General features: G+C 40.4%; 1 protein-coding gene across 6 annotated transcripts; it reads right to left on the bottom strand.

The window, feature by feature from the left end:
• Nucleotides 1-1,056: 1,056 nt before the first annotated feature.
• STEAP2 (STEAP2 metalloreductase) lies at nucleotides 1,057-26,916 on the bottom strand. Of its 6 annotated transcripts, none has more exons than XM_042473463.1 (9): nucleotides 26,703-26,916; nucleotides 20,918-20,978; nucleotides 15,993-16,040; nucleotides 13,681-13,734; nucleotides 12,945-13,469; nucleotides 11,000-11,527; nucleotides 8,027-8,191; nucleotides 6,181-6,328; nucleotides 1,057-2,303 (listed from the first exon to the last, which is right to left on the bottom strand). In XM_042473463.1, the coding sequence occupies exons 5-9, from the start codon at nucleotides 13,434-13,436 to the stop codon at nucleotides 2,074-2,076; spliced, it is 1,563 nt and encodes a 520-aa protein (XP_042329397.1). In that variant the 5' UTR covers nucleotides 13,437-13,469; nucleotides 13,681-13,734; nucleotides 15,993-16,040; nucleotides 20,918-20,978; nucleotides 26,703-26,916; the 3' UTR covers nucleotides 1,057-2,073. The 6 variants fall into 6 exon arrangements, with proteins under 6 accessions (XP_042329397.1, XP_042329395.1, XP_042329396.1 ...); XM_042473465.1 differs by lacking the exon at nucleotides 13,681-13,734 and adding an exon at nucleotides 4,313-4,429 and having other exon boundaries at nucleotides 2,172-2,303; nucleotides 26,703-26,914; XM_042473461.1 differs by lacking the exon at nucleotides 13,681-13,734 and having other exon boundaries at nucleotides 26,703-26,915.

Here is a 26,916-nt window from a genome sequence, read left to right as displayed (position 1 = left end):
CTAGTTTCTGTTCTGACTGATGATGTAAATTTCTCTTTATTCATCCTGTCTGAAAAATAAGGAACAGGGAGTTACTACTCTTCTTTCTCCTCTGTAGAAAGAGATGTTTCAACTTGGTCCCCCCTCACAGAGAAGTGAACCCTTCCTGACAAGTTCCCCAAAACTGAGGGCAAAAAACAGCTGTCTTTCCCTCTCTAACCCTTCTTGCAGTTAGCCATAAAACTTCATTCACAGTGTCCAAAAAGGAATGATGTCCTGTCTTTTGCTTTACAATGGAATTTATTCTCCCCCTCGCATCCTGCAGCCAATGGAGTAATTCAGATTGTCTTGACTGAGACTAAAAGAGGAATATCTTGTTATCTAGGGTCCAAAACACACTGCAGAAACAATCCAGTTTGAGACCACTTTAACTACCCTGACTAAGTGCTAGGGAATTCTGGGAACTGCAGTTCTGTGAGACATTTAACCTTTTCTGTCAGAGAGCTCTGGTGCCACAATAAACTACAATTGTGTGTATAAATAAAGCATCAAATTTCTACTAGATAAAGTAAGTCTGTTCTTTAACATTGTTTACTGTTTGAAGCCCTTTTGTGTTTCATTTCTTCAGTTACCATCTTTCATTTGCACCCCAATCCTAAATATGTTGCTTGGAAGTATATGCCATTATCCTGAAGGATTAAATATTTCTTGTTGATGTGTTAATGTCATCATGTGAACAGTTATAAAGTACTGCAATAGTTATTAGCTTATAAGGGTTTGGGGATTTTGTGGGTTGCCAGACATGTCTGAATGTTGTTTTCTCTCTTGGCCTGGTTTTCAGGCAGATAATTACACATTTTTAAACCAATAAAAGGACTGCTGGGTAACATCCGGGGCCACAAGCTGGCCACAATCTAGAATATCCCCACTCCATCCTAAAGGAAATATGTCAAAACAACATAAAATGTTTTGCTGTTTAAACTGAGCCTCCTGTACTGTACAAACAATTACTTATGTTTGTAAGAATAGAATATACTGATTATGTTTTCAGGAGTATAAAACTCTATCTAATCCAAATGTGGACAAATTCAGCATTGTTTATTAAACAAAACACAAAGTAAAAATGTAAATTTCTACACAATGACATGTGTTTAAAGTCAGAAACATCCCACATTATTATTTTTTTAATTGATGCCAGTAAAACAACTTTCTGTGGAAAAATATGAGTAAGCCTTAGAGGAAAGGGACATAAGAGGAAATTACAAAATATACAATTAAACAGAGAACAGGCAAGTATTGCACAAAAATTCATAAAAACATCATCAAGGCATTGATATGAAGGCAAAATTTATGAAATGAAGAAAACGTAATACTGTACTGTAATTTAAAGCACAAATTATGATATTGTCCCAGTACTGTATAGCATTGGAAATTCTACTTTTGAGAATGGCATTTTATTCTAAGATCAGTATCAGCTGACATGACTAGCATGATTTTGTGCTTTGTTACTTTGCACTGTACCTATTTGTAAATGCCATCCTATTCAAGATGTCCTGAATTAATATATGATCAGCTTATACTATTTGTTTGGTCAGGGACTTTCAATATAGTCGGTACTTTTATTTCTCAGCCTCTGTTTTCATCTCTAAAATGAGAAATAACTTTCACCTATACAGAAATGTATATGGACTTTAAAAGTCCTTGTCAACCTTTATAAACTGTTCTGCAAGTTATGCTGAACTCAAATTAGAACTGTTGTTAATTATGATGTGTTAAATGCATACTAAGAACCAAAGGTCTAATTTCTACACTGATATAAAGTGACCCTAACTTTACTTGTTTTATTTCTGCTATTTATTTAGGGCTTTATAGATAAATGCACTCTGTACCTGTGTTGCACAAATGAACTTGTCTTCCTCAAATGAAAATATTTATTGTATATTCTAACAGATTATATAACTGTACGACAATATGAACAATTGAAATTTTGTGCCCATCTCTGGGTCTACATTTTTACAGCCAAATAGACAATAAAGGTACATGTCAGTGGAACGTCAAAACAATGTACTTGTAATGAATTCAAATATCATTATGCTACACCTGTGAATTATCATTTACAACTAATATTGTGAAATTAAAAACACATAAAAATACAAATAATTTGCTAAACTTTAAACGCAGGAATAGAAAACAACTTTTACAACAATGGAAATTAAAAGTATCAAATATTATTTTAAGTAGGTTTTTTTTTTGCTGCATAGGAATCATCTTTTCAGTAGCACTCATAAAGTACATTAAAAGCAGTATTACAGCAGTATGATGCACTGTAATGAGAAATAAAGTTGCATTAATTTTCCGAAGACACTGACAAAATAAATATTTGAAGTTTTCTAAAAATAGATAGAATAATAGTTCTTATTTAATCTCTTACATATATTATTTGTATGGCTTAAAACCCACTGCAAACATAAGACATTGGCACAGATTCTATAGAAAATATTTGGAGATAATTTTATTTAGTGGCCCAGTTCAGACATAATGATCATGGTGCAATAGTATTAAGACTATTTTCTTCCTTCTCCTTTCTTGCATGTACTATAATGAAAATGTACAGGTGTTTATAAAAGCACAGCTTCCCATTGCATCCAAAAAAGCTTTAATCTACATTTACAAATCAGGATATCAAACTACTGTATGCCAAATGGAGGAGGTGACTCTAAAATCTGGGAAACTCAGCTTCCACAAGTGATTCTTAATTCAAAGAAGGCATCTCTCCCCTCCCCATTTTCAGAAATACCCCCTTTCCTCTCCCCGCCCCCTGTGCACACCATTCAATGCCCGCAACCCTCTCTGTCACAATTTAGGAGTACTGGAGGGACTGTCACAGGGAATAAATAGGATGAAAAATCCCATTTCTGCCAGCCCAGTTCTGTACACCTAAATTGGAATCAAACCCAAGGTTTTCCTGATCTGTGTATGCCTATGTGCTATGGCACATACATTTTATGTAATAACAACGAATGTTGTAAAAGGCTTGACTCTGTTTTTCTGAACCTAGTGCTGAAACAGACGGGCAGAAAAAAACAGCTCAATCCAGCTTTTTCCAAAAGAGCATCCAAACCCCGCTGTCTGCACAGCTTGAATACCCACAAACAGACCACACATAGGAAAAAAAAATGTTGCCTCCCCACCATGCACACCATTGCACAAACACACCACCTACGACTCCAAGTACTTCCCACATCTTACCAGATGCCATCCCATTGCATGGTTGCCCCTTTGATTGGCCACATAGTAACAGGAGTGATGCACCACTGCTACAGGGCATTGGTGCAATCATGGAGCCCCCCCCCCCCATACATGCCCAGTTCACCCCATGCCCCCCTGTTGGACTGTCTGGTTTTGGTATTTTGTACTTACATCCATTGGTGTTGCTGCATTTTCATTTTTCACCTTCCTACAGTCTTGCACTGGTGCTGGATTGTTTATATGCAGGCTTGAAGATGGGCATTTTCCAAGCTAACCCAGAATATCCTGGCTTCTTTTTGCTCCAGTTTTTAGCCCTGGAGCATGGCTTCATTTCAGTTTCCACCCACTTTGAAGGCATGCATCATCTAAACGCCCCACCTTCAAAGTAGCTGGAAGCCGCTTTAATTTGCCCATCTGCTTCACCCCATAGTTAATACAGTTAGCAATATCTGACCCATTGTGAGCTGGATAAATTAGGCCACAATGCTCCATCAACTCACATAATCCTAAAACTTACACAAATGAAAAGAACCTGCAGTGTTTAAGTTGTTTGGCAATTGCACAAGGAACAGCCAAATCAGTTTGTGTATGGCAAAAACTCTTTATGTATCATAAATATTTTAGTGTTGCTCTTCATTGATTTGATCCAAAAATACAGTTTTATTAATATACCTATCTTAATGACTTATAAAATAAAATAATTTCTGTTTTTATAGAAACAATTTGAAAAATAATTGAAGACACCATTTTACTTAAGACACTTCTGTAGCCCAAATGGGCAACTACCCAAGGTCTGGGGGCCACTTGACCTTGGAGAACAATACTTTCTGCAATGCTCCACACAATGAATGGTTTTAACTTTAAAAACAAAACAAAAAACAAACAAACAAACAAAAACCTTGCACCTTCTAAGGGGCAATGTCACCATGTCCATCTCCCTGGCTGTTTTAAGACCAGAAGAGGTCTTTTTAGACCAGGATGGTCATTTTTAAAATCCAGGAAATTTCTGGGTTTGAATAACTCTCCCTCCTCCAAGCCTAAAACAGCCCAGGGGCATAGCAAAACTAATGAGTGATGGACTTGCCTTTTTGGAGGTTTCTGAGCAGACATTGGGTGTTCCTATCTTAAGGATATTTCAGTTTAGAATCCAGCACTGGGCAGAGGGCTGAATTAATGGCCCTTTTTGGTATCACTTGCAGTTCTATGACAAGAAAGAGTAAATTACAAAAACTGTTAGCTTTCAGGAGGATATCCTATCACATCCATCCATGTTGCAGGAAAAAGGAATGCCTGGATCCATTTATTTTGACCTTTAGATGGGTCTCTGCTTTATCTACCCTCTTGGTTTCAATCCAAATGTAGATATGCTTCAATCTTACATTTGCACTCAAAATGCATTTAAGACAGTACACACAAACTCTAATCAGTAGCTCTTGACTATCTGGTAACATGAAAGCAACACTATAAAATACTTCTAAATGTGAAAATTAAAGCTGAGAATTAGTAGATTTAGTATTGCCAGATTTGAGATTGGAGAAAGAAAGTCACTCATATTATCTCTCTTTGCATGATATAACAAGGCAATTGCAGTTTCCTTTGCAATCTCCTCTGGCCTAGGTCCTGGACCTGACTCTATCAGAGCTGGCTCTGTTTCTGATAAGACTCTGCAGAAAGATTTATTTTAGCAAAACACCCCCCCCCCCAATTCACTTCATCAGTGAGCCCTTGTTTGGTTGCAATGTTGACACTAAAATCACAGCTGAATAGTTATCTCTAGCCATCATTTACATTTTGAAAAGACACTTCTCAGTTGGGGACATTGGGTAGGTAGTGCCAGACAGCCATCACTCCTTGGATTGCAGTCTCAAACTGAGTAGGGGGTAGCAAAAAACTAAAGGGGACAAGCATCAACAGCAGGCCCTGGTAACTTCCCCAAGGATGGCAGAAATGACCAGGGCCTCAGAGAAGGTCCTCAGGATGCAGTGAAAGGGTGTAGATGGGCAGAAAACCCTGTGTCTATTTTTTCTCCTGCAGGGTTTTGGAGGTTCAGGACAGACAAAAGAAAGGTTTTCTTCAGACAGTGCACAAACTATGGAATGCACTACAAGATGTAGTGAAACCACTATTTTAGATGGCTTTGAAAAAAGATTAGATAAATTTATAAAAACTAAGGCTATCAATGGCTACTAGTCATGATGGCTATGTATTACCTCCAGTACCAAAGGCAGTATGCATCTGGACACCAGCTGTTGGGGAGCTTGTATTGTACAAGGTCCTGGGAGCCAGCAGTACTTAGAGTGCTGGGCCAGAAAATTTCTTACTCATGAGCTCTCCATTAGCACCTCGTTGGGCAACTGTGCAAAGATAATGGTGGACTAGATCAGTCTTTGTCTTATCTACTAAAGCTTGCCTTGTGTTCCTAAGATGGCCATTTTTCAGCTTTGTATCTGGCAATCCCACTGGAGATAGGTGGAAGATTCACAACAGTATAATGCTAAAAAGATTTACTCAGATTTACCCAACTGAGATCAATGTTACTTATTCTATAATATTTAGAACTGCAGCCTAAGCTGGCAAAAATGGGTTGAATAAACTTTATCTGCCCAGAAAACAAAACAGCAAGCACATATTCAAAACATTTGTTCCATGCTTGAAATGTTATGTCTACCATCATCTTTATTGCTCATTTCCTGATAGTCTGCCACCATTTATCATTCACTCCCCTAGATTAACTTTATAGTCTGCAGCAAAGCTGATGTGAATCAAATAATTTTGAAAGGAAAATATTGACAGGACTAATGGTGTCACTGAACAATTACATGATTGTAACCCTTTCTGGTGAGGGATGTGAACCAGTTCCAGTTCTGTCTTCCATATACTGTCTTTTTTCCCATCCTCTTCTAATCCGTCTCAGTTTCCTGTTTATACAGGGCAGAAGTAAAATGATCTTACCCAGAATTACTATGCATGGCAAGACAAGTGCAAGAACAAAATTTGGTGGAGTGTAAAATCTGTAGAATTCTTCTTCAAAGGCTCTTTTCCAGCCATAAATTAATACATGGAAAGTACTTATGAGCAGAGCGACGTATCCAAGTGTAGACTTTGAGGAGGGAAATGGAAAACAAATACAGATTAAAATGATGAAATCCTGACTACTACACATAGCTAATGTTCAGAAGTTCTCACAAAACTAAGGGTGTCATCCGGTTTTAGTCCCAGTTAGAGTTTGTTGTTGTTGTGGTTGTGTGCTTTCAAGTCATTTCTGATTTAAGGTGACATTAAGGAGACCCTATCCTGGAGTTTTCTTGGCATGATTTGTTCAGAAGAGGTTTGCCTTCCCCTGAGGCAGAGAGAGTGTGATTTGCCCAAGGTCACGCAAGGTGACCTTGGCTCAGCTGGGAATCAAACCCTGGTCTCCAGAGACATAGGGACTATATAGACTGGCACTTTTGTGCTGGCCTGGGGGTGGGGTGAGGGCTGAGCGTCCACATGCTCCAAGTCCTTAGATCCACTGAAATGAATAGGATTTGTTACTCAATACTAATATAAGTCCCCTTTATTTGAATGGTTCTATTCTGGTTAGAACTCAAATTGGATTTAGCCCAGTTATAAAGCAACTATCACATTTTTAAAGTATTTACTTGCCTAGCCTTGTGTACAAATAGGCTGAACAGAGCTCAGGGGAGGGCATAGTACAGTCAGCCCTTCTTATCCATGGATTTTTTATCCACGGATTCAAGCATCCACGGTTTGAAAATATTCCAGAAAAAGTAGAAATTCCAAATGGTAAACCTTGATTTTGTCATTTTATATAAAAGACACCATTTTCGTATGCCATTGGATTTAATGGGACTTGAGCACCCATGGATTTTGTTATCCACAGAGGGTCCTGAAACCAAACCCCAGCAGATACTGAGGGTCTACTGTATAGGCTTATGGAGTGTAAAACAAGCAATTGCTTTCAATATTCTGAAATGTGTTTGCCTAGAAAAGATAGCATCTCAATTTCCTTTTTCTCATGATGGCTCAATAAGCCACTGCCTTCTAAATTATCAGATTATAGCCCTGAAAAGAGCATCTGAAAAGGGGGCAATATCTGAAAAGATCCTGGGATATGATATTTTGTAGGACTAAGGGGGGTGGGAGGGAAAGAAAGACTGCTTGTTCAAATCAGCAACTGTATATTGAAAAAGGGCCCAAGACAATATCTGAATACAGTGGGCCCTCTGGATCCACAGTTTCCTTATCTATGAATTCAATCATCCATGATTTGAAAATATTTTAAAAATATATAAATTCTCAGCAGCAAACCCTGATTTTGCAATTTTATATAAGGGATGCCATTTTACTATGCAATTGTATTTAATCGGACTTGAGCATCTATGGATTTTGGTATCAACAGAAGGTCCTGAAAACAAAACACAGCAGATACTAAGAGCCCACTATTTATTGACAGATACCTGCAATGCAGCATCACAACCTCCAGACATGCCTGGGAATGGTTGAGACTCAGAGTTCCTGGTGGAATTCTCTGTGTGCTGCTGTTTTGTTAACTGTTCACTTTTCCTACACTGCAAAAGACCCACTAATAGCTAGGTATGATGAAGTCTATTCAGTGTTAAAAATGTACTTCAACTTTTCAACTGAAATCAATTTACATTCTAGGGCTGCATTCCTGTTCACATTTTGGAAATTGTTAATATCTCAGGAAGCAACTGTTCAATTGTGTTAGATACACAATCTATTCAATTGCTTTGTGCTAGACTTATTTATAATAGTGATTTACAACAATACACACCTGAATAAAACTGAATTCCCTCCAATTTAATGATCTGTTTACTGAAGGAATGGAAGTTACTGCCAACAGAGAAAGCAGCCCGAGGCTCATTATTCCAAAAGAGACATACATTTCAATTCGCCACACTTCTTCTTCGTTCCAAGAATTTTCAACATTTGCATGGACCTGCGGAGAGAGGAATGAAGGTTTTGAACTTTTAGAGCATTTTTCATATTTTTGCCAACAGTTTTAATTAATTTGGATGGTGTGAAAAGTTTTTGCAAGTCATCTGTCAAGAAACTGCTGAGAAGAGGTAACTGCCAAACAATTATTGAGGATGGTTTTTTGTGGGTTTTTCGGGCTATGTGGCCATGTTCTAGAAGAATTTCTTCCTGATGTTTCGCCAGCATCTGTGGCTGGCATCTTCAGAGAATGCTTGCCTGGAAAAAGTGGGTCAATATATACTGTGTGAGCCTGGGAATACAGGAATGATTTGCATGTGTATTGTTCTGTATTGATGGCAGGCCTCAGGCTGGGAGGCTAATGCAAAAGAGGATTAATTGAGGAGTTTTTAGTGCCCTTAATAGGTGACTTTTTCTGACAATTATAAGTAAAATAAATTGTGCAACCTAAGATGTCAGATACAATTTTACTTATATAAGAATTCCTTGTGTGGGGATTACTCTGTAGAAGGTCTCTGGGAACAAAGGATGCTGCAGCATTACTGAAGCTGAGCAGACATGGACTTGATCAATAACATAAATCAGACAATAAATGAAACTCACCCTAAAATGGAAGATTTAACCCCCCTCCCGCATTTCCCTCCACTGCCCTCTCCCCTGTATTGATTTCTAAACTGCACTCCTTAGGACAGAGAATCTGATGCCACATACATGAGTAACATTATAAAAAGGAAAATATTTTAAACATTTATACAATGTATGTTGCTGAAATGTTTTTGAAGTACATAGTAATAAATCAAATGGAAACATTCCTGATGTTTGGAATAAATTAAATTCCTCCCGTCTCTTGCCTAAAATTCTAGGAATTAGGGAAAACTGTAAACATTTCTAGTAATTTTTGGCACACCTTACAGATTTAAAGTCGCTTTGGGCCTGGATGGACGGACACTTTGCGCCGGCCTCAAACTGAACTAGGGGTGCGCAGGGGCTGAGCATTTACTGCACACCCTGACTGTCATCATTGTGCGCACCCATCCATATGTGGTGTGCGATGATGATGTCTGTGTGGCGCAACGCCCAAACAGCGGCATGCTATGTGGACATCATCACTACATGCAAGCATGCCAATGGTGCCCCATCAGTGGCCTAAAAAGAATCTGCCAGGAGCGGGTTCTTTTTAGGCCTCCCAGAGGCTGTGGCGTTTGGTTGGTGCGGTCTCCATCCAGGGCAGAAAGGGGCGGCATCTCACCCCTTTCTCCCAATCTGTATAGCTCCAATGTTATTTAAGGAAGATAGGATTATTATGAGTAACTTGATTTCCTCATCAAATTACGATTTGTTTACTAAATTTAAAAGCAGTTTATTAAGAAAATTGCTTAAATTTACTAATTGCATCTCCTAGGTTTTGCTAGTTTTTGAGAAGAATAAACCATCTTTGTAAAATAAAAAAAATACTGTGTGTGTTATGCACCGTACAAATTTGTTTTTTCCTCAGTGTCAAGGACGCATATGAAGCATATGGGTTTTTTTTGGGGGGGGGGGGTTGCTAAGGAAGAAATAATAAAATACTGATTTTGCTATACAAAATTTTATCTAATCAGTCTCATTTGTGGAGCTATCACTACCCATAGTTTTTCCTGCTGCTTCACTTTCATTGCTATCGTTTTTATAAGGTTTGCTAGGATTCTGCCCTTTTATACAACCATTTATTTCTTGATTTGGTGAAATTTCAAACATAAGACCAGTTTCTTTCACATTTTGTGGGAAATGGAGAAATTTCAAGGTGAGAAGCAAGAGGAATCAAAGGCTGTGTCATACTGGGAACCTTGCAGGGGGAAGATGTCAAGAGAGGCGCCAAGGTCTCCTATCCACGTCTTCTCCCCCCTCCTACATCTCCAGCCAGTTTTACATCAGTAGACGGAGGAGAGTGGTGGAGGACTCTAACGCCACTTCCAATGTCCCCAGAACACCTGGCTATACTGGCCCAGAGTTTTATTATTTCAGATATGTAATTGATATTTGATAACTGACTGTTCTTTTGTTGCCAGGGGAGAGTTGGGGATGGTTTTTAGATTATTATGCTGTGCTATGTTATGTTTTGACTATTATTATGCCACGTTATGCATTTCTTTTTGTATTTTGTATTCTTCATGATGTAATTTTGATTTTTTTTGTGTTATTATTTTATTATTATATTATTGTGCTGTAATTTGGGAGGGGATATATTTTTGTATTTTTCTGTTGCCTTTACTTGTAACCCACCTTGATTCTGCAACGAAAAGGCAGAATATAAATTATTATTATTCTTATTATTCTTATCATCATCATCATCATCATCATCATCATCATTATATTACATGGACCAAATACTGTACTGAAAATTTTCAATATTTTAAAACATTTGAAAATTCCTTTTCAACTAAGTATTATTATTATTATTATTATTATTATATTACATGGACCAAATACTGAAAATTTTCAATATTTTAAAACATTTGAAAATTCCTTTTCAACTAAGTGTGCCTTGAGGGAATAAAGTCCAGGGAGAATAATATTAGTATCTTGTCTTAAATATTCTGTTCATCTTTGTAAAATAAAATATTTCATAATCCAAAACCTTTAAACTTTTCCATTGGTTTTTTTTTTGGGGGGGGGGTTGTGGTGAAAATATCCTTGAGAGAAAAATATTCTCAATTTTTCTAGGTATTTTCTGGATCTTCACATTTCTAGTAAAATGGTCATATACATATTCCTACAAGACATGTTTGCAACACTCTGACGTTACTTGACTTTAAAACATTATTTTTCTTACCTGCTGATAAGCCATGTTTAGAAATAAGTATCGCTCAGACCTTCTCATAGGCAAGCACAAGCTGTAAACCACATGCACTACTGCAAAGAAAAAACTAAGCAGTCCAAGCTGTTTTCGACACTGCAACCAGTTCTCTAACCATGGTGGAAATCGTTTGTATTTAGTGCCGTAATAAAGCTGATAAGCAGCTGCCAGGAGCCCTGCTAAATACACTAGAGACAATAAAGTGATAGCAACTACTGGCAATGTCTTATTCACAATCTCAATAGGGATCTTGTAGAAATCACTCTGCTGGTTCCTCACATAAGGATGTATTACATCTCTGATGAATGAATAGATGAAGAAGAAGGTGGCCAGGCTAATAGCCACTATTACTGGGCCTTTCCATAGTGTAAACAAACGAAGAGGTAAATTTTCAATCTCCCTTGCAGAAGACAAAGCGCCCAAATCAAGTGGCGTGAAGCTGAGCTGACGGGCAAGTTCAATAACTTGATGGCGAGCTTGAACACTGTTACTACATATGTAGACCTAGTAAGAAAAACAAACACAAATTGACTTAATTATGTATTCTGATGTAAAGACACAAACAAGGAGCAACAAAGATTAAAGAATAATGACAAATGCAAGGATTAAGTGGTCAAACTATAGTACAAACTGCAAGTACAAGTACAATTACAGTACAAACTGCAACATGCTATAAGTTCAAATAACAGGTCTGGAGAATCTCTTTTAAAAGCATAGCTATTTCGAAAGCCTGCATTACCACTCTTCCAACTAGAATAAGTAAGAAACACACCATTTATTTTAAGTCTCTGTAGATATACCTGGATGTTAAAGCTGCTATAGTCATGAAGCGGAGAACTCTTCTGACTTTGTTTTGTAGTATAGCATTCCCCAATCGCCATGATGTCTGGGGAACATTGGAAAGGTAATAGCTTGTGGAAGAATGCTATAGAAACAGCTTCTGGGCAAATACTGTTTGGGTGATTTGGAAAAACTGTCTGATAGTTGACTGAATAAATTATAGTAGCCCAGGGGATCTGTTCTCGACCCGACCCCCCCCCCCTGTGGAAACGGAAAAATAGCTGGTATTCAAGCCCCATTGGCTTGAATGGCATTTTCTCCCCCTCCGTTTGCCACCCACAAACGGGCAAGGGATGCGGATTCGAAGTCCATGAAAATTGCACCTTCCATGTTCCCAAGTGCAAGTTTTTCCTGAAGCCTAATGCTATATATAGTACAGCTAGCTTTGGTCTGTAAAGAAAGCAGCCTGATCCTGTAGAAGACCATGGATACCCAAAGGACAATCTTGTACAAAGCCAATAAAACAAAGCCTGGAGGCCTATACTACTTGTTTTTTTTAAGTAAAAGAAGAAACAAATCACAGTTCATAGGCAGCACAAGATTTTCCAGGGATACAATTCTGGACTGAGTCAGTGGGGCATAGTGGTTTCAGCAGGAGTATGTCTCTAGAACCAGAGTTTGATTCCCAGTTTGGCCCTGAAATCCGCTGGGTGACATTGAGAAAGTCATATGTGGTCACCCTCACGGGAAGGCAATGGCAAACCTCCTCTGAACAAATCTTGCCAAGAAAATCCCATGATAGGTTCACCATAGGAAACAACTTGAAGGCACACAGCAATAACAGTTTTGGATTACTTTGGCACATTCATGTGAGGCATTTGCTCAGTTCCACCTCATCAATTGTCACAACTTCTTATAACGTTAGTCAGAGAGTAATGCCTGCTCCAAGTGCTGGATCAAATATTAAATGGCAAGAGAATACAATTGTGAAAGAGAACAGTTACTGCCAGTGGTCTCAGGCTGGCATATTATTACAAAGTGCAGCCATAACTGTTCAGTTGTAGATGTTGATATCAGTGACCCAATTATATTACCAATATTTTCATTTCTATTGTTTAAAATGCTGAAATACATAACTTACGTGTCTGCTAGCATCCTTTGGTCCCAGTTGCAGTGCCCAGGCTGAAATAACATTGAATCCTTTGACAACAAAGGAATCTGGGAAAAGAGATGCTAAGTATTCTGCATTGGATTCCGGATATTGGTTGACTCGCATATTGTTGCTGACATCTACAAGGATTTTGCCAATGAGCAGATGTTTGAGGTCCCACAAAGCAGCATAGTGTTCTCTGTGTATGGCAATGAAAATTAAATTTGCTTTTGTTACAGCATCTTCGTGGTGAGTTACATCGACGACATGTGGAAAGAACTCAGCAGCAAACTTGGGGTTTCTGCTTCCAATGATAACATGATAGCCACATCGGATAAGCCTAATGGTCAAGGATTTAGCAAAGTCCCCACTTCCAATTATGCCTATTGTAGTCTTACTGCTGTCCTTGACACCATTTATACCATTTGGCAAGAAGGTTTCATTTAAGTAGTTAGGAGTTCCCACCATAGAAATTGATTCCATATTCTTAGCAGATGGAAACTACAGGAATGCTTTCTAATGAAAACAGAAAAATACATGCAGTTAATATTTATCCATTAACACATTTCATGTTAATTTCTTTGTAGATTCCCATAATTCTCTACAAGGCAGACATTTTTGTTCTAGTATCAACTGTAGTTAAAACAAACAAACAAACAAACAAACAAACAAGTACACATTGTATTTTGGATTCTAACATCTAGCTCATGGATTTGGGATTACCTACCTCCTCTCTTCCCATTGCAACTCCCCTTCTTTAAACGTCTGAGCCCTGGGAAGCCTTTCAGAATAATAACAATAACAATATAGTATTAGTCTGAAATTCACAAGCAAGTACATAATGCTACTTTGTAGTTATATTATATAACTATGTGTGTGTGTGTGTGTGTGTGTGTGTATATATCTGTGTGTGTGTGTGTGTACCGTATATACTCGACTATAAATCAGCTTCATGTATAAGTTGAGGGCAGGTTCTGGGGCCATATGACCCATGGATAAGTTGAGGGTAAAATTTAACAGCATGTAACAAAGGATGAAGCAAAGGAAAATGATACTAAAGATCCTTAAAATATTTGGCAGGCATAACTGTTTGTGCTCACCCTAAAGGCTGGATGGATGAAATAGTAAAGGGGTTGATGCTTCTTTTAGATGCTCTGAGAAGAGATTAATCTCTCAACTTTCACCAGGGCATGGTCCCCTTTTCATAAAAGTTAAAGAACAGTACTTACATTGACTCATGTAAGCCGACCCAGGTTTTTGGGGTCAATTTTTTGACTAAAATTTCTAGATGTATACATGAGTATATACAGTGTATATGTGTGTGTATGTATGTGTGTGTACACACACACATATTACTAGCGTAATGGTAATGGTCAGTATAAAATACAAGTATATATAATAATTACTAGTGTAATCATAGGGTGAAGCAAATGGGCCAAATGGAGTGATCTGAGGCCAATCTGCCCATGATTGCTCTGAGACCACGGTGTCCTGAATAGGCTGCAAACAGGAGCAGCTTTTTGCCACTCCTTTAGGGGAGGCTTTGGTCCATGTTAGCCAGTCTCAGCATGACTACCAGGTGGTTTGGGGGTGTACAGTACGTTGTTTGAACATCACACCCCCAAAGTGCACAGAAGGCACTTTATTTGGCCCATCTGCTTCAGGGTCATATTACTAGTGTAACAGTCTATATAAACTGCAAGGACAGCAATAATATTATATACACTTGTAATTTATATTGACCAATGCACTAGTAATATGATTACAGAGTAACATTATATACATACTTGCTTGTGAGTTTCAGAATATTGCTATTATTGTCAGGTTGCTTTTTTGTTGCTTAGCACAGAACCCTCCAGAATAGCATGGAATGTGCTACAAATGGGTGCAGCAGGAAAAGAGGTTTTTTCTCTAGCACAAGGAAAAGTGCTGTTACACAAGCACAAGGCATCTCCCAACTCTTACCTTTACAAAGTCTATATGGCAAAATAATTAAACAGACATCAACAATAGGGAAAATACATTGTTCAAAGATGTCTGGCAGAATCCATCAAAGAGAGAACACCCCCTATAGAACATTCCTTATAGCACCATAGAAAGTATAGAGAATAAGTTCAGAAAGAAGTTTTTTGTTTATTTAGAGTATTTATACCATGCCTTTCCATCAAAAAAGCTTCCAGAGCATCTTACAATTTGTTAATTTGACATTTTCTCACCCTCAGGCTTACAGTCAGTCCTCTGTATCCACAAATTATTTACCCACAAATTCGAGCATCCATAGCTTAAAAATATTAAATATATATATTCCAAGAAGCAAATTTGAAAAGGGGGCAATATCTGGGGTATGATATTTTGTAGGATGGGCAGGGATTGTGATATTTGTTGGATTAGGAGTGAAGTTGAGGGTGGAGTGGGGAAAGAAAGACTGCTTGTTCAAATTAGCAATTGTACAGTATATTGAAAAAGGCCTGAAGATAATATCTGAATACAGTGGGACCTCTGGATCCACAGATTCCTTATCTATGGATTCAACCATCCATTACTTGAAAATATTTTTAAAATATGTAAGTTCTCAAAAGCAAACTTGCTTTTGCCATTTTATATAAGGGATGCCATTTTACTATGCCATTCTATTAAATTGGACTTGAACATCTATGGATTTTGGTATCCACAGGGGGGTCCCGAAATCAAACCCCAATGGATACCAAGGGCTCACTGTATAATCTAAATAAAACAGAAAACATAAGAAAAAGGGAATGGCAGTGGGGGAGTGGATTAAGTCAAGCAAATATTGCCTATTCTGTTCCTTGAGGCCACAATGGTGGCATTTGGAATGGAGGGGATGGCCTTTCTCTGCTGCTAGGGATAAAGCACAATGAAGCTTTGCCTGCCTGTTCTCTCCTTCCAAGGTCATTGCAGTAGCTGATGAAATGGAGGGAGGGATAAATTTGGAAATTTTGACATTCTGTAGTCACACATACTTGTCAGCCAAAGGCAAAGTGTTAGTCACATTTCTAAATTAAATTAATCTTTGCCCACCAAAAGTGATGAAGAATTCAGTCATTGTCTCAGAAGCATCATCATTTCCTGTTGTGAAAAGCAAGAATAATAAGTAGATATGCAACAGCAACACTATAGGGGTGAAAACTGTGGAGGGCAAATATTTTTACACCAGTAGCCTAGTAGGATTTGCATCCCAGTAAATACACTTAGTACAGCAAACAGACACCTGAAGCAGCCAGAAAAATAAACAAAATACGTAGTCGCAGTGAGATACCTCTCACTGCTTTAGCAGGTTTGAAGCAGAGGGAAATAAAAAGCCCAGTTAAGGTACTAGTGTAGTGAGGGGCTTACCCTGGTAGAGAGAGCTGAAGAGTAGCCAGGTGGTAGAGGTCGAGGGGGAGGGGAGAGAGGACCCAGGATCGGAGCCGGTGGGAGGAGGATAAACAGCCCTGGGGGGGATAAAAGAGGAAGGGCTGAGGCGTGCGGGGAGGAGGGATGGATGCGGAAGAGCCGGACAGGGAGTTGCGGCCAAGCAAGGGAAAGAACGGGTAGTAAGGAACCCACAGTGGGACGGGCTCCCAGTGTCCCTGCAGAAGAGACCGCGGGCCTGGAGACGAGGACCCCACGAGGAGGTCCAGTTGCGCAACCTCAGGGAGGAGGGGGACTTCGCCTTCTCAGACACCGAGGAGTGGTCTACAAGGGGCCTGCAGGACTTAGAGGACGAGTGGTGGGACCCCAAAAGGGGAACACTGGGAAACCGGGCCGCCACCCAAAGAGAAGGAGAGGGCTGAGATAGAGCCCCTAGAGAAGTATCTAGGGCCCCGTTGTGCCGGAGGGAGCGACACGGGAACTACGGGCCTACCCCCGGAAACCGAGGAAGGAGGGGAGTAGCTATGAAGAACAGACGGGCGGGAAGCCCAGTGTTTTGTTTGGACTTGTTAATATAGGGTTGGGTTTATGTTGGACTTTTGACTGAGAGACTGTTCCCATTAAAAGTTATTGTTTCGACTGCACAAGGCTGCGTAAGTTTGTTACGCACGTGGAGGGAGCTAGAGGGAGGAGCTCACACCAGCACATTATGCACCTGGCTTCCCCAACCCCGCCCACAACTAATTAGAAGTTTGTGTAAACTATCTTATTGCTGTCATGTTATGTGCAGATTTTAAACATTCAGTTCCTATTTAATACCTGTGCTCTACCTAATATTCTTAACCTACATGCAAGAATTTAAACCTTTCATGTCCACAACCCCTTAATGAACTGTCCTTGCATTTTTCTCTCCTTGTAACAATGTCCTCCATGTGTATGCTCCCCTCCTGGATCTCATCAAAATTGACTACAGAAGACTGGGGACACTGCATAGAGAATCTGAAAGTAGCAAAGGATTGGTAGGAGAAAGAAGGAGAGGTTAATCCTACTGTAGGAATAACGTGTCATGTTGGATTTTGACCTAAAATCCTATTCTGCTCTATATGTATTGTATTCTATATCCTGTTTGAGAAGTCTGTCTCCTCCATGGTGTTAAATATCCATTGGTATTAGAGAAGGTGTAAAATTAATGAATTAATTAATATAGGCTAAATGGGAAGTTCTAACATCAAGACCTTGTCCAGAAGGTCAACAAGACCTTGGCTTTAGTTACTTGTTGAAAGGTCCTAACTACTTTTCTTCTTATCTCTTGCAGGAGTTAAGAAGTCAGAAGCTAATAATGCAAATGACACAAATGCAATTTCTGTGACTGTCATATAGAAAAGCAATTTCTTGGTTCTCAAAACTGCAAGTTTTTGTTAATGTAATTCTGTCATTGAAATGATTTCCTAACAGTTTTTGTGCTTTATTGAGCCCTTAGTGATGATTCACTTCTAAATGTGAGCTACAGATCCAGTAAGTATTGGTCAACATGCATTTTGGCCAAAACACACAGATGAAATAAGATTTATATCCCGGAACTGTGACTCACTTAAGCAAATTCTGACAAAATGTGAATTTCTGCATCCCACTGAGCGGGCTATTTACAGATCAGAAGGCACATTGTGAAATATTCCAGTTATTTGCTAACTTTTATTATACATGATATCAAGTATATTCAGCAATAAGAGTCCAAGGAATTGACTACTGAATTTCCCTTTGTTTATTCTGCTCTTCAAACTAGAGCATATGTTTAAGAGAACTACCTGATCATATATTAAAGAAGTCTACTATTTGCCATAGGATTTATACTGTTATTCTAAATGTATTGCTCAGAAGTATTCCAAATTTTCCAATACTAGTTGTCGAAGGGATATTTTCAACTTTCAGCTACTGTTGTTGTTGTTTTGTACCTTCAAGCCATTTCTGGTGACCTATCATTGGGTTTTATAGCTCAGAACACAATTTTAGAAGTTTATTTTTAAATACCAAAGTGCTAAATCAGGGGTAGGCAACCTTTTTGAGCCGGGGGCCGGGTTGCTGTCCCTCAGACAACTGGGGGGCCGAACTCAAAATGGCGCCCAGAGCGGTGTGGAAGCTGCGGCGGGGGCGGCAATCGGCGGCAGGACCAGGCTGGGGCCGGTCCCAAGGCCTCGCCGGGCCAGATCTGGCCCGCAGGCTGTAGGTTGCTGACCCCTGTGCTAAATGTTTTGTGGCCAACTTAGAATCATAGAGCTGGAAGAGACCACAAGGGCCATCCAGTCCAACCTCTTGCCATGCAGGAACTCTCAGTCAAAGCATCCCCGACAGATGGCCATCCAGCCTCTGTTTAAAGACCTCCAGGGAAGCAGACTCCACTACACTCCGAGGGAGTGTGTTCCACTGTCAAACAGCCTTAGAGATTGCTCCTAATGTTGAGGTGGAATCTCTTTTCCTGGAGCTTGCATCCATTGCTCCGGGTCCTAGTCTCTGGAGTAGCAGAAAACAAGCTTGCTCCCTCCTCAATATGACATCCCTTCAAGTATTTAAACAGGGCTATCATATCACCTCTTAATCTTCTCTTCTCCAGGCTAAACATCCCCAGCTCCCTTAGTCTTTCCTCGTAGGACATGGTTTCCAGACCCTTCACCATTTTAGTTGCCCTCCTTTGGACACACTCCATTTTCTCCACATCCTTTTTGAATTGTGGTGCCCAGAACTGGACACAGTATTCCAGGTGGGGCCTGACCAAAGCAGAATAGAGTGGCACTATTACTTCCATTGATCTAGACACTATACTTTTATTGATGCAGCCAAGAATTGCATTGGCCTTTTTAGCTGCCACATCGCACTGTTGACTCATATTCAATTTGTGGTCTACTTGGACTCCTAGATCACTTTCACATGTAGTCTCGTTCAGCCAGGTGTCTCCCATCCTATATCTGTGTATTTCATTTTTCTGCCCTAAGTGCAGTACCTTACATTTCTCCCTGTTGGAGTTCATTTTGTTAGCTTTGCCCCAGCTTTCTAGTCTATTCAGGTCATTTTGAATTTTGATCCTGTCCTCTACAGTGTTAGCTATTCCTCCTAATTTGGTGTCATCTGCAAATTTGATAAGTATGCCCTCAATTCTGATACTTCCCATACAAAAGACTTCCCTCTCGGTAGACATTGTTTCATTGTATCAATTGTCTAAAATGCTATTTGTTAAGTTCTGTAAACAAACCACGCTGTAAGAGTTGCCAAATCCTACTATACTTATTTGTTCAACCCTTGTGAGAAAGCCACAGCAAGAACAATCAGACCTCATGCACTTATACATGGCTTCTCTCCCCTGAAAAAGTCAATTCTTAAAGGCCTGACATAACAAAAAGGGCTTTACCTGTTTGCAGAAATATAGTAAGGAAGGTACCAGTATAGCCTCTCTGGGAAGGGAGTTTCAGAGCCTGGGAGCAATGACTAAGAAGGCTGCCTCCTGTACTGATGAAGATGGTGGGACAGAGAGCAGGGCTCCATTATTGTGCTTTGCTAATGTATCACTTGCACACTCATGCACTGATGCCTTGCACAGGCAGAGCATGACACCTGCGAGTGTGTGGCCAATCAAAGGTGCAGCCATCCAATAGGATGGCATCTAGGCAGATGTGGGATGTATTTGGAAATCACCGATGGTGTGTTTGTGCGATGGTGCACATGTATTATGGGGAGGCAAAAATAATAATAATAATACTGAGCAGCGCAGCTTGACGCTGTGCAGTCAGGCCATGCTCATTTGTCTTGCTTTGGGAATGGTCTGTGTGGGAAGCGCCATTTCGATACACTTTGAGAAAAAGCAGGATTGAGCCATTTTTTCCTGCCTGTCGGTTCTGACTTCTGTTTTACTTTTACTTTTACTCTTTTTCCCATTAGCCCTGTCAGCCTGGATGTTTGTGAAGAAAGTAAAAGAATGATAGGAGACGTAGGGGCTGTAGAGACTGGCACTTTGTGCCAGACTGTACGCGCAGTGAGGGCTGAGCGTCTGCATGCTTGAAGCCCTTACCATACTGCCCGGGTCCCATTTTAGTGCATGCCCATCCACACGGTGCACACCATGATGACACATGCCGGGCGCAGTGCAGAGGGGATGTCATCATGGCGCTCTAGCGCACCTATGGTACCCCTTCCGGGATACAAAAAGAAGCCCTTCTTTTAAAAAATGTGTTTTGTCTTTATATCCAATTGGCATTCTTCAGGGGCTATTCAATCCTCAGAAATTTCTGGAATTGCAGTTTGCACTCTATACAAGTTCAGAAATTTTTGGGGATTGATAAATAGCCCCTGAAGACAGCCAGCTAGCTAGTGATAAAGTTGAAATTTGTTGGGCTTTTTAAAAAAATAGATGTTTATGACTATTGCATAGCACATGGGACTTTGTTCTCTCATTTTTCCACTGTGAATACATGCATTTCAGTTTTTTGTTTAGTTCCTGGCTGGTGGGCAGAGGGGACAGAAATTCCCCATTTTGGGGGGTAAGATCTTATCAGTGTAGACACTGTTGGCTAGACCATCTGAACAGGTTAAAACAAACAGCTTACCAATCATAAGACAGTGTTTCAACTTGGCAAATCCTTTTTTTTCTCTTTGTTGAATCATCACCTGTAATAGTAAGAGATGAAATGAAGATAAGGCCTAAAAAGTCATGGGTGTAATCCACACTGCAGAAATAATCCAGGTTGACACCACTTTAAGTGTCATAGCTCAATGCTATGGAATTCTGGGATTTGTAGTTTGTTGTGGCATCAGAGCTCTCTGATAGATATCTCACAAAACTACAGTTCTCATAATTCTATAACATTGAGTCATGACAATTGAAGTGGTGCCAACCTAGATTATTTCTGCAGTGCAGATCCAGCCATATAGAAACAGTAAAACACTTACAGTATCATTCTTTTTGGCAAAGGTGCAGTTAGCAATCAAAGGCATTCGAATTCTAGTATGGCTGTCCCCTCCCAGAGCTTAGAAAAGTTACTTTTTTTACTATAATCCCCCTGCTAGTGGCCATGCTGGGTGGGAGAGGTATGGATGTTACTGTCTAGAAACAATAACTTTTCCAAACTCTACCCTTCCCCACAACAAATGGCTTTTACTCAGAAAGCAAAACCAGAATCTATTTGTTATACAGAGGAAGAGAAACAACTATGCTGCATCTAAGTGCTTTCCATTGTCACCTCATCATTATTTTTAAGCCATTGCAACTTGTTTTAATTGCTCAATATCTGTGAAATTATTTTTATTTTTATTATTTTTTTGGTCACCTCATCATTATTGAGATTTGACCAGTTGTAGTAGCAATCCAATGTCCTGGGAGTAATCCTCTATAAGGACACTGAGGCTAATTTCTGAATAAACGGTAAAAATAATCCCTGGAGAGTCTGGGTTGAATCTTTTTTGTTCACATGCATTTTGAATGAATCCAATTAAGTTTTTTGGGGGGAGGCTGACAACCCCCCCTCCTTAAACCAGGATAATTAATCTCAGATTCCCCCCCCCCAAGTGTCTTTAAAAGATTTACATTGTCGGCTGTGTGAATAACTGATGCGAATAGACAAAAGATAAAACTTTGCATGCCTTGATCATGTTTTGAATACACCTGAATGATCGACTCCATCTTTATTTACATGTGAACAACAGAACGAGCAGAGATGCACATAGATGTGGTTCTGATAAAAAAAAATAGTGTGAACAACAAAACTGGAATGCATTAATGAGATTATTCAGATAGTCGTGCTAAAAACAACAACATCTGAATAGGGCCCAAGTCTATGAAAGCTTATTCTACAACGTATTTCACACAGCCTTGAAGGTGATACAAGTTCCCTTCAGGACTGAAAAAACAAGACCAGGGACGTAGCCGGGGGGGGGGGATCTTGGGGTCTGGACCCCCCCTTCCATTAGAAAAATGAATGGTGTGTGCTGCTGCGCCGCCGCACCCAAGCCCCATTATAATGGTGGCACTTAGTCTGGACCTCCCCTTCCTAAAATCCTGACTACGTCCCTGACAAGACTTTGTAGCATGAGAGCTTTCTGCAGCCCCCAAGCTCAACAATGGGCTCACCCTCTTGTGTACTCCCCAAGAATGAACTGGAACCCAGAACCAATACCCTACTGTTCTTATCGTTTCCATTTAAAACACTCTGGATGCCTGGCACCTCATCCTCTAAAGCTCTGAGGTTAATTGTTCTGTCAGGGCCTTGGAAAGCAAATGCAAATAAACAAACAAGGCCTAATAAATGCCTTATTAACCTATGACCCACCATGAGCAGATTTTATTACACCAAACCTTGCTTTAGCCCAGCATAAAATTCCAGATGCAGCCTTTGCCCTTGAACAGTCTAGACTGGAGGAAAGATGGATGCCAGACAAGTATGTTTGTTGCTGTGTGCCTTCAAGTCCTTTCCAACTTAGGCTGACCCTAAGACTACCCTATTATGGAGTTTTCTTGGCAAGAATTTTCAGAGAGGATCGTGTGATTTGCCCAAAGTCACTAGCTCATGTTAAAAGACGCAGGGAGGCATCATCATCATCACCATCATTATCATCATATTTATTTGTTTCCCGCTCTTTTCCAAGAACTGGGACTCAGAGAGGCTTCACAATATTAAAAAACACCATTAAAAACATAGAAAAGAGGTGCATTAAAAAGGAATTAAATTATTACAATGTTAAAATAGATAGCTATTAAAAGAATAAAATACATTTTAAAAAGATAAAACTGTATAAATCACAGTCAGCCCTCCATTCTGGACCCCCTCTCTGTGAAAACAGTAACTCGCAGATATTCAAGCCCCATAGGCTTGAATGGGGGGGTGTGCCCACAAGTGGTTGCAGTCATGCGCCCCGTTTTAAGCCGATCCGTTTGCTCCTCATAAGTAAGTGAGGATTGTGGACCTGAAGTCCACAAAAAAGGAGGGGCAACTGTACTTTAAAACATCCCAAGCCGGCCTTTACAACCATTCCTTTTTAACAGCCTGTCTGAACTGGTAGGTCTTAGCCTGCCAGAGGAAGACCAACAAGGAAGGAGTCATTCCGATCTTGCAGGGAAGGGACTTCCAGTGTCTAGGAGCAGCCACTGAGAAGGCCCTCTCTTGCATCCCTATCAACTGTGCTTGTGATGGTGGTGGGACAGAGAGAAGGGCCTCTCCAGAGGATCTCAGGGCCTGGGCCGGTTCATACAAGGAGATACGATCTGCCAAATAGCATTGACTTGACTCATATAGGGCTTTATAGGTCTTAACCAGCACTTTATATTGTGCCCAGAAACAAACTGGCAGCTGGTGGAGCTGTTTCAACAGAGGCGTTGTGTGGTCTCTGTAATCTGCCCCAGTTAATGGACCAGCTGAAGTTTCCGAACACCCTTCAAAGGCACGTGCAGCCTGTTACAATACTCCAAATGGGATGTAACCAAGGCATGTACCACCAAGGCCAGATCTGACATCTGAAGGAACGGGCGCAGCTGGCGCACAAGTTTTAAATATACAAAAGCTCTCCTGGTCACTGCAGAAACCTGGGCCTCCAGGTTCAAAGCTGAGTCCAAGAGTACCCCCAAACTGCAAACCTGTTCCTTCAAGGGGAGTGTAACCTTATCTAACACAGGCTGGATCCCTATTCTCTGATCAGCTGACCAGGAGCACCTCTGTCTTGTCTGGATTAAGTTTCAGCTTGTTTACCCTCATCCAGTCCATTACTGATGACAGACACTGGTGTAGGACCTTGACAGCCTCCTTGGATTGAGGTGGAAAGTAGTAGAGTTGAATGTCATCTGCATATTGATGACACTGCACCCCAAAACTCTGGACAACCTCTCTCAGTGGTTTCATGTATGTTAAATAGAAGAGGGGACAACACAGAACCCTGAGGGACCCCATAGGCCAATGGCATGATCTTCTGGGTTCACCCCTCCAGGAATGAATGGAGCCATTGTAAGATAGTACCTCCAAGTCCCATCCCAGAGAGGCAGCCCAGAAGGATACCATGATTGATGGTATCGAAAGCCACTGAGAGGTCCAGTAGAACCAACAGGAACATACTCCCCCTGCCCAGTTCCCTGCGTAGGTCAACCACCACAGTGACCAAGGCTGTCTCTGTTCCAAAGCCAGGCCTGAAACCAGATTGAACTGGATCTAGATAATCCGCTTCATCCAGAAACCCCTGGAGTTGGGAAGGCACCACACGTTCCAGTACCTTGCCCAAAAATGGTAGGCTGGACATTGGTTGATCATTATTCATTACAGTGGGATTCAGGGATGGCTTTTTTAACAAAGGTCTCAAAACTGCCTCTTTTAGGCAAGTTGAAATTCTCTCTTGTAGGATCTGTCGGGGATGCTTTGATTGCAATTTCCTGCATGGCAGGGGGTTGGACTAGATGGCCCTTGGGGTCTCTTCCAACTCTATGATTCTATGACTCTACTCCTTTTACCCATTCAGCCAGTCCCCCTGTGGCCTGTTTAATAAGCCAAGGACACATGTGGTGGCTTTTACCTCTCCAAGGATCCTGTCCACATCATCAGGCTGCACAAGTAGAAAGTATCCATTAATGCTGGACAGACAGGTGCCAAGGTTACATCCACTGGCACTGTCTCAACTGCAGCATCCAAGTCAGAACTGATCTGGATGACTATCTGAAAAGTGCAAGATCAAAGTGCAAAGTGCAAAACCTGCAAAGATCACCTTGCCCTCCAGAGTCTTCAGAAAGGGACCCAAGGCACATTTGCCAGGGGTGCTCTGAATCCTGACACTGCCTGGAAGATGATGATGATGATGATGACGATTATTATTATCATTATCATTATTATTATTTAATTTTGTTTCATTTCTATGCCACCTTTCTCCCAGAAGGGGACCCAAGGCACATTCTCCAGGGATGCTCTGAAACCTGGCACTGCCTGGAAGCCAAATTAGTGTTGTTGTTGTTGTTGTTGTTATCTAATTTCATTTCATTTTATGCCACCTTTCTCCTAGAAAGAGACCCAAAGCGACTCACAAATAAAATAAAAAACAGAAGCTCAGACCCCAATCATTGCTTTTTCACAGCCTTTGAGTCCCTATATTGGGAGAAAGGGGGAGGTAAGTAAATAATAATAATAATAATAATAATAATAATAATAATAATAATAATTATAAATGATTTCTCTCTCTCTTTGCCTTCCAGCCCCTTTCCCTCCTCTCTGTCCTATACATATACATAACTAACACCTTGCTTGATGAAGAAGCCAGCGGAGCTTCAAAAACTTGCAACAAGTATATTGTGCATTTCGGTTGGACAAGAAAGGTATCACTGTTTGGTGGATTTTGGTCTGAATTTGGTAAATGGCCAACACAGCTACTCCTGCACACACACACACACACACACACTCATTCCAGTGACAACCCTAGCACAATAATGGATTTGGGTGTTGCGTTTCTTACAGCACATGCATATGTATGTATATGTACATACATACATGCATATTCATGCTTAGATACACATATAATATTTTAATGTGTATACACATACACACACACACGTGTGTGTGTGTGTGTGTATTCATTTCAGAGACAACCCTAACACAACAATGGATTTGAGTGTTGCTTTTCTTACAGCACACACATATGTATGTATATTTACATACATACATATGCATATAATATTTTTACACACACATACATATATAGATACAAATGTAATATTTTAATTATACACACATATATATCTATACCTATAGCTCCACTGCAGTGACAACCCTAGCACAATAATGGACTTGTGTGTTGCTTTTCTTACAGCATATGAATATGTGTGTGTATATGCACATACATACATAGATGCGTATGTGTGCAAATACACACACACACACACACATATATATATATAATATATATTCATTCCAGTGACCACCCTAGCACAATAATGGACAATAATATACAATGTAATTTAATACACACATACGTGTGTGTGTGTGTGTGTATATATATATATATGTATATGTATATGTATATTCATACATACATACATACATACATATATACAGATATGCATATAATGTTTTAATTATATATGTGTATATATGTGTATATATATATATATATATATATATATGCAAGCCATGGGCCCACAGGGCCCACTGTCTGTGTGTGTCTGTCTGCATATATATATATATATATATATATGCAGACACACACTCAGAGAGACAGTGTGTCCTGTGTGTCCATGGCTTCTTCTTTATCCCTCTCTCACGGGGAGGAAGTAAACAATCCACGCCAAAGCCGGCGGGAGGAAGGAGGCGAAGGGGCCGGGGGTGGTCTTCCCCTCAGCCTCCCCCCGGAGTCCCTCTCCTCTCCGCTCACCTCAGCTCTCTCTCCGCCGCTCGGGGTCTCCCTGGACTGGGCCTCTTCCTTCCTTCCTTCCTTCCTTGCCGCCTCCTGCCTCAGGCAACAGGCCGCGCAGCGCTAGCTCTCCCGCCTCCTTGTCTTTGCAAGGATCGCAAGGCCTGAGGGAGAGAGCCCCTGCTGCCCGCCCGCCCGCCTGCCTCCACCTCTCCGGCCGCCAGGGACCAGGGAC

Source organism: Sceloporus undulatus, chromosome 6, assembly GCF_019175285.1.
Source record: "Sceloporus undulatus isolate JIND9_A2432 ecotype Alabama chromosome 6, SceUnd_v1.1, whole genome shotgun sequence".
Taxonomy (NCBI): Eukaryota; Metazoa; Chordata; class Lepidosauria; order Squamata; family Phrynosomatidae; genus Sceloporus; species Sceloporus undulatus.
The sequence above is the reverse complement of the archived record's forward strand: the minus strand, read 5'-3'. Positions and strand labels throughout refer to the sequence as shown.